This window comes from Pithys albifrons, chromosome 6, assembly GCF_047495875.1.
Source record: "Pithys albifrons albifrons isolate INPA30051 chromosome 6, PitAlb_v1, whole genome shotgun sequence".
Classification (NCBI taxonomy): Eukaryota; Metazoa; Chordata; class Aves; order Passeriformes; family Thamnophilidae; genus Pithys; species Pithys albifrons.
Window position 1 is genome coordinate 54,380,861 of NC_092463.1, and position 13,916 is coordinate 54,394,776.

The 13,916-nt window shown below is 41.3% G+C and overlaps 1 protein-coding gene across 1 annotated transcript in view; it reads left to right on the forward strand.

Annotated features, from left to right (window-relative positions):
• Window positions 1–467: 467 nt before the first annotated feature.
• The window catches only part of IPO7 (importin 7), a 34,036-nt gene continuing 20,587 nt past the window's right edge, over window positions 468–13,916 (forward strand). Inside the window, exons 1-4 of the mRNA XM_071558945.1 lie at window positions 468–673; window positions 9,494–9,575; window positions 11,179–11,332; window positions 11,645–11,803. Of these exons, the coding sequence (XP_071415046.1) occupies window positions 590–673; window positions 9,494–9,575; window positions 11,179–11,332; window positions 11,645–11,803 (479 nt within the window). The 5' untranslated portion in view covers window positions 468–589. The remainder of the gene's footprint in view (window positions 674–9,493; window positions 9,576–11,178; window positions 11,333–11,644; window positions 11,804–13,916) is intronic.

Sequence of the window (13,916 nt, forward strand, 5' to 3'; positions counted from 1 at the left end):
GCATGAATTTTTTTTTCCTTTTCCCTAAAACTAGCCCGGCTTTCACGCCGCGCCCCCGACAAAGTGAACGCAATGCCTCAGCGCATCGCTCCTTCCCCGCCACGCCGCCCAGGCCTCTCCGAGCGCGGGACGCGGGCGCTGTGAAGAAGGCAGGGATTTTCGCTACAACAACGGCCTCCTCCGCACGTTTGCCGAACGCGGGGCTCGGCCCGGCTCGGGCGGGGCGGGCGCCCGGTGCCGGACCGCGGCTCCCGCGGCGGGGCCGTTCGTGCGGCGCCGCAGCTCCCGAGGCGGCGGGCGGGCTGTGCGGGCGTTCGGTCGGTCTGTACCGCAGCTGCCGCGGCGTCCCGGCTGGCGGTGCGGTTCTGTGCGGGGCCGGCCGGGACTGCATCTCCCGCGGCGCCCCGCGGCGGGGCGGGGCGGGCCGTGCGGCGGAAGGGGCGCCGCTCCCGGCGGCGGCGGGGGCAGCTCTATCCGGGCCCTTGGCGCTCTCCCTTCCTTTCGCGCCGGCGGCCGCTGGAGGCGGCGGGTCCATGTGCGCTCGGCGCGGCCCCGGCTCCTGCCCTCCGCCCCCCGCGCTGCCCCCACCATGGACCCCAGCGGCATCATCGAGGCCCTGCGCGGCACCATGGACCCGGCGCTGCGCGAAGCCGCCGAGCGGCAGCTCAACGAGGTGAGGGCGCCGCCGGGCCTGGGCCGGGGCCGCGGCGCTGGGGAGCGGGGCCGGGGCCGGCCCGGGAGAGGGCGAGCGGGGCGGGCGCGGAGGGGGAGCCCCCGGGCTCCCACCCCAGCCCCCGCAGCCCCGACCCGTTCCCGCAGCGCGTGTCCCGGCGGCGCGGGCCGGGCCCGGCGCTCATTGTCCCCGCACATGGCAGCGGGGCCGGGCCGGGCCGGGCGGGGCTGTCGGGCCGGGGGCAGCGGCGGGGAGCGGCCGAGGCCCCCGGGCCTCGCCTGGCGGGAACGAACTGCCCCATTGTCTGCGTGCTTCGCCGGGAAAAGGTGATCCGCAGAGGGGTGGATAACACCGCCTTTGGTGCGGGCCCGCGGTGGCTCGGGCTGGACCCAGCCCTGCCCGGGACTGGCTAAGGGACATCGGGCGGGGGATGCGGAAGGCAGTAATTTGTCAGCGGGGGAAGGAGGTAGCGAAATCCGCATCGCTTTACAGGCAGTGCAGCCTACAAGAATGGCCTGGGCTGAGTTCAGGATCAAATCGGGCAGCCTGGTCGTGTTTGGTGTTCCGAATCCTCCGGGTTCGGCTGGGCTGTGCGCTCTGGGTGTGTATGGACACGTAGCCAGGGGACGGGGCGAGACGGGGTTACCAGCCCAGGTGTGACATCCGCTTGGACGGCATGCACGTGTCACCGGGATATAACAAAACCAGCAGGTCCTAGTTCCACAGGTTTCAGTTTTGGAAGATGATGGGTTTGTTCCATTTAACCTCACCTGGTAGGTGAAAACTTCTGCTTTACAGCTGAGACACAGCCACAGGGCTTATAGACATTGGAGAAAAAAGGATATCCTTGTGTTTGATTCAGAGAAGAGGTGATCTCTTGATGGAAGGGTGAAGGATGAGCCTGTGTAGCAGCTCGAGTGCTGCCTTTAGTTGGCCTTTTCCACAAACGTTTTCCTTTGTTGCTCTTAAGCAGACTTTGGGCCTGATGATACTCATTTAATGCAACAGATGTTCAGCAGAGCTTGGATAAAGGTGGGCCAAATGTTCTACTGGCAGTGAAGAAACTTGCGAAAACTGAAAGTATGGCTTGTCAGATTTTAAAAAAGAGTAATTGAGCCAAATTCCTGCATGTCATCTAATAAGTGAATGGCAAGTAAATATTAGGTACTTTTGCAATAGGTAGCTGTAAAACCACTCAGTGATTGAGGGTTGTATAAAGTAATTGCCTGTCTTTTCCATATTGTCTGTTAAAAAAGTATGTTAGTGTTATTTCAATCAAAAAATAATGTAGTGGCCTATAAAGATAGTAATATCTATGAAATCTTAAGCTGGCCCCAAAATGCCTTTTTTTTGATGTTCAGTGCATGTCCATGTATAGTAACTTGCTTGAAATCTAGTTATTTTCTGCAGGTATTGAGTTGCTGAAGGTGCAGGAAATTTTGTTCACTGCCAGTCGGAGTCTTCATCAAATGGCAAACTCTTGCATGAAGGATGGTGCTCACTCGCAGCTGACTTTTCATTGCACTTTTGAATCAAACTGCATGGTCTGTAGTGTACTACCCGAGTGCTAAATTGGCATAAAATCCAAATATCTGTGCCCCTTTAAAAACATCAGGTGTTACTGAACCAGTGTGTAAGAACTCATTATTGTTGGAAACATGGCATCACTAATCTTTCACAGATATTTTGGGATAAAAAAATATTTGCTAAACCCTAAATCTGCAAGGACTTGTACATACATATAGTTTTAGTTGCATGTGTGGTCTTGGTTTTGCAGTTTTATTGAAGTTACTGATACATTTGCTTGCAGGATACTGGTCTAAATTTGCTAAATGTTGGGCAGTTCTGTTACCAATTAATCCTTTATTACAGGAATGGTGGTCTCTGTAAAGATGAGATTATAACAGTGGTGAACACTGCTCTTGTACATGGCCAGGCTACACAAATGTTTTTATAATTAAATGGTTGTCCTTAGTTGACCTTTTAGCTTACCTTTAATTTGTCAGAAGTACCTCTGTTGAGCTGATGAGTCTGGTTTTCAGCAGAATGGTCATTTTACCTTATCAGAAAAGGTGGTTCAGTCAGTAATTGATATTCCTGATTATTGGAAGAGTTAAGTGCCTAGATCTGTCTTCATTGTACCCTATCAATCAACAAAGTTTCCACTGGCTGGAGAAGGGAACCAGGGTGTATGGTTCTGGATTGGTCCAGGCTATGTTGTTTTTCCTTTGACCTTGGCTAAGTCAGGAATAGTTCTGTGCTTTATTTCTTCTTTCGCCAAGTTTTATCAGGATTTATTGTCTGCACATAAAATGCTGTGAGAACTTACAGGGTTGAGATAATGTTAAAAAGCAGATATTTTAGTCTCTTTGGCTTTGCTTTTATCACTGTGAAAAGAAGTTACAGGGAGTGAGACCAGCAGACTCTCAGTCAGGAATTTTCAGCTGTCGAGGTACCCTGAGGTATTCACCCATCTCTGTCCCTGTCTTACAGGGCAAAGCTGTGTTTTAGAGCCAGACTCTTCAAGTAAGCTACTGGAAAGCAGCAAGAAGACCTTGCTGCCTTTGGAACAGTCTTTATACTGCGTGTAAAAAGTGTTGCTCAGAAATAGTGATGAAAATAGATATTTTTAACTATACAGCTGTGGAATGACATTCTGAAAATAATACACAGTGTTGTTTCATCTTTTAATAACAACATATTTATAAAGGGGAAGTTGCTAGATAATACTTTCCTTGCAGATTTCTTTGTAATTCCAGGGAATTTGTAACTTAACAATGATGTATGTCTTGTGTAAGTCTCTGAGATTAGCCTTGGTGTGTGTATTAAGACATATTTTTAGACTAATGAACCAATATTTATGTCTGAGAATGTTTAGGAAAAAGAGCAGCCCCCTATAACTCATCAGTTTTTGTAAGTCAAAGCTTAACAGAATTTGTTTGGAAAAACATAATTATGATGCTCTGTTGAGAAGAGCCTTTCAGAAGTTACATTTAAGCTTTTTTATGTTTGAATATGAATGACAGGGAAAGGCAAAACCAGAAGTCTTGTTGATGGGTCTCCATAGCCATCAGTTTAACAGGATGATGCAGTAGGGCCTAGTTCAGTGCCTGTCACTGCCTGCCTAATGGATACAAATGCTGTACAGATGGAATGGTTATACTAAATGATGGGACTCCTAAATGACTGAGAGTTTTGGAGTGAAAGGTTGTCAAAGGGGGAAAAAAAAAGCAAGCTGCTTTTTTCACAGTGCCTTTCATACGAGGCTTTCCAAATGCTGAAATGCTATGGATACTTTAGGCTGGGTGTTTATAGTGTTACCCCCATTTAATTTTTTGTTAACCTTTTCTGACATGGTCTTAATTTATAACACCTATGGGCCTATATTGCAGTGTAAGAACAAGACCAGAGCTTGAGTTTCCTGGCTTTGATTATCAGATCATGGGTTCTCTTTTGAAGTTGTTAGTGTGACATTTTACCCAAAGTACTTAGTTACATTTCCCTTATCTTCCATCTATAAATTTTGGTGTGTGCTGGATGAAAGATGCTTTGAGAAAGGGTGTTTTTAAGCTTCATGTGTCAAGGCTGGTCCAACACCAGGAATCCCCTTGGGGGCAGTAAGGAACCAAGGGAGCCTTGTCTTCATTAGGGAAAAATTTGTTCCTGATGCAAGTTCCCCAGCACAGGGTAAAATCTGAGCAGACAGGGCCACTTGCCACTTTCTCATGACTTAGCAAATAGTTACTGTGTGTGCTTAGCAAGCCTCTGCTTGGAGCACATTCCTTTTTCCTGGGCCAACAGGAGAGCAAATAGTCTTCTGAACTGGCAGCCAGTATTGTGATAAAATGAGCATCAAGGAGGTTTCCAAGATCTGATAAGTGCATGTGTATCTTTTGTGGATATAAACCAAGGTTTGCATATACATTGTAGCTGCATAAGAGGTGGCAGAACTGGCTTGCAAAAACCTGAGGTCAGAGTGACTTCCACACCTGCTGAGTTCTTAAAAAAGAATTGAAAGAGTGCTACAGGGCAGTTTGCTGATTTAGCATGGCCTTACAGTTCCTGACCTAACATTTCTGTAAGAAAACAGTTTCATCTCAGTGTAGTAGATATGTGCACCCAGTCCTGGTATGGTTAAGATCAAAAATTGCACATAGATTTTTTCAGAATTACAATGATGGAAATGCATTGAATTTCTATTTTTTCAGCTACTTTAAGAATTTTAGCTTTCATTCACGTGTTCTACTTTGAATAACTATATTAATTGCCTAAGGTTCTAGTTCAGCACTGTATAGTAAGAATTGCCCTTCTGTTTTTTGGCAACAGTAGAGAGGTACCTGTTGTAGTGTGCCTGTTATGGTATGTCAGATTCATGATGCCTGAGAAGAATGCATGGAGGTCTTGCCCAAGATTAAACTTGTTGTTTTTATCATTTAGTGACATGCAGGCTTTGTGAGAGATAGGAATAGTTGTGCTGATAAAGATGAATGTAACTTACTTTAGTGAGTATCATAACTGGAGGAAAAATGCTTTTCCTTATTATAATTAACGATTGATGGTTCATATGCCATGAACTGCTCCCTTTAACTTCAAACTTCATTTCTATTTTAGGTTATGTAGCTGGTATGACACTTTTTTGAAAGGTCTTGTTTTAGCATGTCTAGCAAACCAACTCTGCTAGAAAAAACTGCAGTGGAATATGCAAAAGGATTGTATATTCTGGAACAGTGATTGATATTAACAGACAGTGGTGCAAGGTTTGTGGTCTGATAGAACACATTCCTCAGCTAGCCAGGCTGCATAGCAAAGATTGCTCTTGGGAAAAGTCCCTGAATTCTTTGGCTCTTGGACAACAAAGCCATACCAGTGACATGGCATGTTGGACGATTTGTAAGGGGGAAGGACTTGAGATGAGTTTTGGTTTTCCTTTAAATGTTGAGTGACATGTTAGAAACCTGACTTTGACTGTGACAGAACTATTTTTTTTAAAATACCATTGTAGTTCTCTAAATTAATACTTCTTTTTGTTAAACAAGGAGCAAAAGAATAAAAGACAAAATTTTACCAAAGTCAGAACTTTAAAGTACTAGAAATTGTTTCTGTTCTCCACGCAGTTTAAAGCATGTGGTGTCAGCCATTGTGAAATCCTGATTTCACAATGCTAAAGCCATGGGACTTCTATGTAGAATGATACTTGCAGCAGCTCTCACTGAAGTGGCATCAGTGCATCTGATTCTTCTGGAGACTGGGGTGTCATGGCCCAGCAGAATCCTCTGTGTTCAGATAAATTCCTGCTAGACCTTCAATGAATCTTTGTTTGTAGCTCCCCTTTAGTACAGTGCACCATTCTGGTTAATCATATGCACTAAACCCAAAAGCAAGTATATATGTATGTTTGTATAAACTACATACATACCTATTTTTATAGAATATGTAAAATAGGTGGGGTTTTAGTGTGGTTGGGTTTTTAGCAGTGCTGTCAGTGAAGAGGAGCGTGCTGTCTGAGGGACAGCCCTCTTTGGGGAGTAAATTACTGAAGATGAAAATAGGTGAAATGGATGTGAGTTCAGTGTTTTTTAGTGATGTAGATACAGAAAGGCACCCGTGTGGTGTCTTATTTTAGGTTCAGGGTTTTTCCAGGTACCTATAAAACATTGGATGTTCTTTTTAAGAGTAAAGCAGAGCAAGGGAGTGAGTAACCAGTTATTGTAGTACTTGGGGTTTTGTTTGACCTGTTAGCACTCACTTGTCTTCACGTGAATGTCCTTGCTCCTCCCTGCATTTTGTTTCTCTGGAATCACCTTCCTTTCAGTGGCTTGGGAAGGAGGTCACTGTAAAGAATCCTTTATATTCCATTTAGAACACACAGAAGTGTTAATGTAGCTCTGTGTGATTTTAGTTATTAACTCAATGGATTAGGAGGCGGCTTTGATTGGCAAGTTCAAGGTATTTTACTTGGCTACCTTGTATTAAAAGCACAGATTATATCTGGTCTGAATCTGCTTTGAACCACTAAACCTGATAAAGTAGCTCATCCTCATGGCTGATGCTTCAGATGTTAATAAGGATGATACTTGTAAGATTTTATAAAACCAAAGAGATAATGGTATATGTAATATAATGGTTTGGTCTGTTCTTTAAAACATCTTATAGTTCAAAGTGAAAATGTATTAATCTCACATACTAATACAATTTATATTTCTGGGGAGCTTCTGCAGCTTGCTATAGGCACAGTCTTGTTTTTTTAAATGAAGAAAAGATTGGTCTTTGGTATTTTAGTAAATTTCAGTGTGTGGCAGTTTTACACACTGCTGTCTATTTTGTGTTACTTTTAAGACACAAGAGTTTTTTGCTTCCATTTCTTATATTTTTCCCATAAGTTTCATGATATCTCTTCAGCCATTTCTTTATTTGTTATTCAAATTATTGATTTTTCTTAAAACAACAGTGGTCATTTATCATAGGAAAGAGAAAGGAATCCTTCATATTTTGACTTTGCAAACATGAAATACATTGCAAGATTTCACTGTAGAGAGAGTATCTGCAAAGTCCTTATGGAAAGACAGAGGTTTGCTCTTTGAAGACCATTTTATGCAGGTTAATATGACCTTATTTGTAGGTGAGTTACAGGTTGTTGAAACTGAAAGGTTTCTTCAAGTTCATAACACGTTCAGTACAGGAGCACTTCCGCTGGCGTTAATGTTCAACATATAATTGAGTGTGGGGCTGAAATAGGCTCTGATGTCATTGACTGTGTGTGGTGTCTATTAATGTTACTTAAGAGAAGGAAAGAACAGACCTGGAGCTGTAGTAGAAATTAAGCCCAACAAATAAATTTTATTTTAAATTTATTTATTCAACCATTACTTGACAATTAAAAACAAGTGTTTTTCTTTTTTTTTTTTTTCATTTGGAAGTATATTTGTTGCTTGAGGACTTTGAGGATACCAGAGCCACGTGGGTCAGAAAGACATGCGCTCATATTGCAGTGTCACTTACTCCCAGTTCATCAAATCACACTCTGCAAATAAACATTTCCCTTGGAGCAGATGCCCGTGTTGCTTCTGGGTGTCCTGGAGCCTGCAGACTTTTAAGTGCTCAGGATGGGTGAATGTGTTCAAAAGTATTTTAACATTTTGGGGAGATTCTTAAGTTGAGTTCATTCTTCATTTCAAATCTGTATTAAATGACAGGAGATAGAAAACAAGCTCACTAATCAAATCTTTGTACAAATGTCATGTCCCAGGCTGTCCCTTTTATGCTTGTTTATGCTGGAACATATAGGAGATATTTGTTAGGGAGAAGTTGGAGAGAAGATTCTGATACTGTAGGAGTGAGCTGAGCAGTGTAACACACTTAGGAGGAGTCTTGACATCATTTCATACTGTCAAAAGAGCTTTTGGTCCTACTAAAAAATAGACAATTTCTGGTTTATTTCTCTTTATGATACTGATTTGCTGCTGTATCTGAGCAGCCATTTGGTTTAGATAAATACTGTAATTTCAGTGGTTTTCAAAATATTTACTTAGTTGCTTTATGTAGGGAGTGATAAACTGAGTAACAAGTAGGTAAGAGGTGTTTTGCTGAGAGTTTAACAGGTTATGTGGATCTATGCAGTTGTGTTTGATAGGGGAGCAGCAAAGAACATAGGAAGCAGTATTGGCATGTAAGTGAAGATAAAGCAGAAATATCTTTTGGCAATTTGAATCATGGAGTAATTAGGTTAGAAGGGAACTCTGAAGATCATCTGGTCCAGCCCCAGAAAGCAAAGGTGTTTGGAAGTTAGATGAGGTAGATTAGGATTTGTCCAACTGAACATCTCACAGGATGAGGTCCCGCAGCATCTGGGGGCAGGAGTTTCAGACCTTGGCCTCCCTTGTGAATTTTTTGTGTGCGTGTAAAATACGGATTTTCCACTGTAACTCATGTCCATTGACTCTTGACCTTGAGGAAAATTATGTTGGTTTTCAGTTTAGAAAAGTAGAGTTAAATTTTTAAGGATTGCCATTCACTTTTCCCAGCAAAACTCATTTATGTTTCTTGAGTTCTTGATGCTTGGGAAAGGTGGGTAAAGAGTTCTGTAATAGTGTTAAGGTTTGTTTCTTCATATTGAAAACACAATATAGTATTTAATGTATCAATGAAATTTCTCTTTTTTGTAAGAAATAAACAAGGTTTTATTTCCTTTATAAGTGGTCTTGTGCAAATCCTTGGGAAGTCTTTACTCTGCAGATGTCTCCCTGTTTGGGTCTCCCTGCTGGTGGTTTGCTGTTGTGTGGGGTCTGCAGATACTTTGTGCATTAGTGGTCCCTTGAACCTGGTTTTTCACAAGGATAACTTGGACAGGCTTGCTTAAAGATGGACTTGCTTTTAAAACATAAAGCATCTGTTTCTAAGCTTATATAATGAATTCATACCTTGCTAAAGGTCACTGTGAACTTGCTGCGCTTGGGTTTTTCTGGCAATTTAGGTGTTCTTGTTTCAAGTGTTTGTTTTGAATGAGGAACATGTTTGGTGACTGTGAAAGGCTTGATTCCTGAAGCTGCCTTAGTGGTTTCTTCAACTCTGTTACCTTAAACGGTAGGATTTTTCCTCCCCCTTAAACAGCAGGATTTTTCCTCCCCCTGCTGTCTCCAAAATACTGTGAGCACGAAACTCTGGAATGCTTTGGCTGATTATCTGACTCCTGTGAAACTGTCTGAGTTGCTGCTATCCTATTGATTGCATTACATCATTATAAAGATATTGTAAGACCTAATGGGAGTATTCTAAATCTTAACAAAACTATGACTAAGTAACACTTTTTTTTCCTCTCCACAGGCTCATAAGTCAGTGAACTTTGTTTCAACTTTGCTTCAGATCACTATGTCGGAGCAACTGGATTTACCAGTGAGACAGGCAGGCAAGTTTATGAGTGGTTTATTCTTTGTGTCTACTTCAGTAGTGCATAGATACAAGTACACATTCAGACACTGTTAAAAAATTCTAGTGGTTTTAATCTCAAACACTCGAAAGTTGGGAGTTGCTCAAATTAAAGTCATCATCATGAACTATTATCTGGCACCATACCCAGAGAAAACAGAAAGAAAAGGTGTCTGGCTCTTGAGTGATGGTTCCCCTTTATCTCTAGTGAATAATGGTCTTTGGGGAGACAGAAAGGTTTGTGATGCTGGTACACTTGGTCCAAGGAGTTAATTTAACCTTGCACTGATAGTGCTAATGTTTTAACATACTGAGTGGAAGAAAATTATTGTCTTTTGGAACTCTGCTTATTTGCACAGGAGCCATCAGTAAAATTGGATGTTGAATATTGGCGAGTCCAAACACACCTTAAAGTTGCTATAATTACTTGATAGAGGTTTTTAATAGGAAACTTCTGAGCTTTTTCTGACCAATCAGGACGTGTGACCTTGATCACTTATTTGGATCTTCCGTGTAGCAGTCTGGTCTAAGTTGTAGCATAAACTTAACTTGCATTTTTACCTTATGGCTTGGGGGTATCATTCAGATGATGACTCAGAAAGGTTACTACTGAACATGTATGACATGCAAAAAAAGGAGGACGTTTGCAAACAACCTCTGAAATTTCACCCTCCTCCTTGAAAGCCAAGTGAAAACCAAGGCATTCCGTGGAGAGTGGGGATGGCTCATACAAGGCACAGCTTGCAAGCAGTGTGTGTTTGCAAAGCAATTAATAGCATGATAAATCCCACTGAGGGCAGACTGAAGTCTGCATCACCTCAGTCTTGGAATAGCTCAGATCTGCAGAGTGTTCCTTAACCTCTGCAGACACTTTCAGAAACCCTTTGGTTTCTGAATCTTAAAAATGTGCATATGAAATTCAGGAAAAGAAGTTGCTTTATGGATTTGTATGTAGAATAGATTAATAGTAACTCTGTTATTAGTTTGTCATTTGAGATTTGCTATTGCATTTTGTAAGTACTTTTCTAAGTGCTGTAATTTATGTTCTGCCACACAAGCAGTTTGGATTTGGTTGTCCAATGGCAAATGCAGGCATTTGTGCCAGCAGCCTGATTGCTGCAAATTGATGGGGCCCATAACCTTGGTATAAAGGAGCTCTGTTTCTCTTTAGCATTCACTCCTGTATCACAAACTTAATTAGATTTTTTTTGCTTACAAAGGCTGATTTAGGTCATCATTAGTATTGATTAGCTCTGTTTTAATGAAAATACTGAGGAAATAATTATAAAGGATTTTTCAGAAGTATGTTGCTATTTATCTGGATCACAGATAAGAGCAATACTTTTATTGTTTTTATATGAAAACACATTCTTTACAGAACTAAAAATGCATCACAATAAATGAGTAGAAAAGTATCAACTTAGTAAATTAGTGTGTTAATAATTTACACGTTTTATGTATTTCCCCTACTCAGAATTGGCCAATAATTTAGGATTTTTTTATCCGTTAGATTTATGTGCAAGATGTGTGTTTGTTTTGTACTTTGAATGGCTGTCAGCTGCTTTGCCACTTTTGTCTCACAGGGGTTATCTACTTGAAAAATATGATAACCCAGTATTGGCCAGACCGTGAAACTGCACCAGGAGAGATCCCACCTTATTCCATCCCAGAAGAAGATAGACATTGTATTCGTGAGAATATTGTAGAAGCCATTATCCATTCTCCTGAGCTGATCAGGTGAGCAGCTGCAGCCTCTGTATGAATTACCTGTGGGTTCTGACTGTCAGATGCTAAGCCTCATTGTCATACACTGTGTATCCTAAGCATGGAATTAATGTGGATGGGAAAACAGTTTGCAGTTTGTGTAGAATGTAAAAATTAAAGGATACTCAGATGGAGAATATTAAGCAGAAAGTACAGAACATGAACCTTCTAAACAAAACTTAATGTTAAGTTTTAGTATGGACAATTCTCACTGTTTCACCACTACAAGAATATTACTAAAATAACAATAGTAACTTATTTAATTGTTGTGCCTTTTATTTCTAGAGTACAACTTACTACTTGCATTCACCATATTATCAAGTATGACTATCCTAGTCGCTGGACTGCAGTTGTGGAGAAAATTGGATTTTATCTCCAGTCTGACAATAGTGCTTGTTGGCTTGGAATTCTTCTTTGTCTTTATCAACTCGTGAAAAACTATGAGTAAGTTCTTTCTACCTTACAAACCAGCAGAATTAATATATTTGTGTATATTCTTTATATTCTGTGTGTATATTGTAACCATAGAAAATTGTCTGTGGGACTGTACAGAGGTGATGGAAATCTAATTTTAGGAAATAATCCTGAATACTGGCTATGCAGATGTTGGCTCATGTGTCTTCACTAAAAATTACAGGAAAGTGCCTTCATTAAAGTTTTGAGATTAGAAAAAAAGAGGGTGTTTTAAACCCCTCATGTGGTAGTTGTTTGTTATGGATTGATAGTAATAAGGAATCAGAGTTTTGCAGACAATTGTTATTTAAACCGGGTTTAAACATTTTATACTCCCATACTCAGTGTTAGTAAACATATAAAGGTTTCAAAGTGTGAAATCTCGAATGTTGGGAAGCTCAGAATTGGTTGACTCTCCTGGGAATGATGCTTTGATGGCCTCATCCAGCTCATCGGGGTATCTTGATCAAAGCCCACTGACTCTTGTATGGAAGATGTTGGGCTGGAACACATGAGTGTTCTTGGCTCTGTATCTGGTGTTGTGCTCAGAACTTTGAAGTTGAGCCTGTGCTTTGAGGAGCTCTGTGGGTCTTGGCTGCTGCTGCTGCTGCCTGGTAGGAAGCTCATTTGAGCTGGGTCAGAGAGGAGTGCAGTCCTGGAATCAGGGAATTGTAGCAGTGGAACTGATGGAATCCCAACTGACTCTTTCAAAGCACTGGTGTGCATAATGTTTCTGTTTCAGGTAATTGATTTAAAAAGTGTTGCATTTAAAAATGTCCATGTTAAATTTCATTAATTTTACATAAATTAGTGTAAAACAGGTGAGTACCACTTTCTCACAAGTACTTCTACAGAAATGCTATGAAGACCTTTGTAGTCCCATGTGGGAGTTTCTTTAGTGGCTGAAAATTGCAAGTCCTGCTAGGAAAGGAAAACCAACTAATTTCTCATTTGATTTTCAGTTTAAACATCTGGAACCAAGTGTGCTGCAGAGCTCTGTGAGATACAAATCATGAAGTGCTCACTGGTAGTAGTGTGTGATGATGAAGATAGTACTTCTTGTTTAGGGAGGAATTTTGATCTGAGCACGGTCATTGTGTGATCAGCTAAGGTGCTGGGTGTGTCTGTGGTCTTAGCTGATCAAACACTTCAGCTGAGGCCAGGAGCTGCTCCTGCTTGTTCAGCTTTCTTGTCAACAAGGGTCAGTTCCATGGCACAAATTGTGTAGGAATATGCACATTTCAGTGTGTAACAATATGGATGCAGGCAGGTCTCTCTACAATATGTTGATTTACTTCTGTCAGTTTTGGGGGACAGGAATCTGTGTAAAGTTACGACTTTGATTAAGTTTTTACTGCTTGACTTGTAGGAATATTTAGCTATTGGATCTTTTTTTTTTAATGTGGAAGGTAAATATCTTGGGGCTTTTCAAGATTTTTTTTTCCTCCAAATCAACCAGCAAATCAAATGGCTGATTTTTGCATAGTCACTTAATTTTTTATTATGTCTTGTGGAAATTAGAAATTGACTTTTCCTAAGCAACATGTAATCTTTATGTTCAGGTTTCTGTTCCAAAAAATGCACAGAAACTGTATTATGGAACAGGATTTTGGAGCTGAGTGTTGTGTAGTAGTTTTTACAGAACATGCCATCTGGCAGCAGATTGAGCAGTCTTACATATTTCTCAAAATTGGCACTGTTTAAGGAGCTAAGCATTGATATTTAGTATTTGTGAAAAGTCTGTGAAAAATGTTTTTGAAAAACAAACCAAACCAAAGCCCAATCCTGTAACCCAAAAATCTCCCACAGGAGTCTAAAAGTATGACAATATTAATTGCTTAATCAAAAAATAAAGCTGTACAATTTTAAAGCGATATTTTACCTTGTTATTGTCATCACCAGTAAGGACAAGATCTTGTTCTGCTTTGGTAACTCTTGAGTCAATAAGGACTTTCTTGTTTGTAAGTTAAAAGCTGGGGCAAAGATTTCAAAATGCGGCTTCATTTATTTTCAGGAATTTTGAATGTTTGAGAAAGGAAATGGAGCCTTGTTTTCCACATAGACAAACTGTTGGAGTGTCACCAGCACAGGAGGTCTCAGGCAT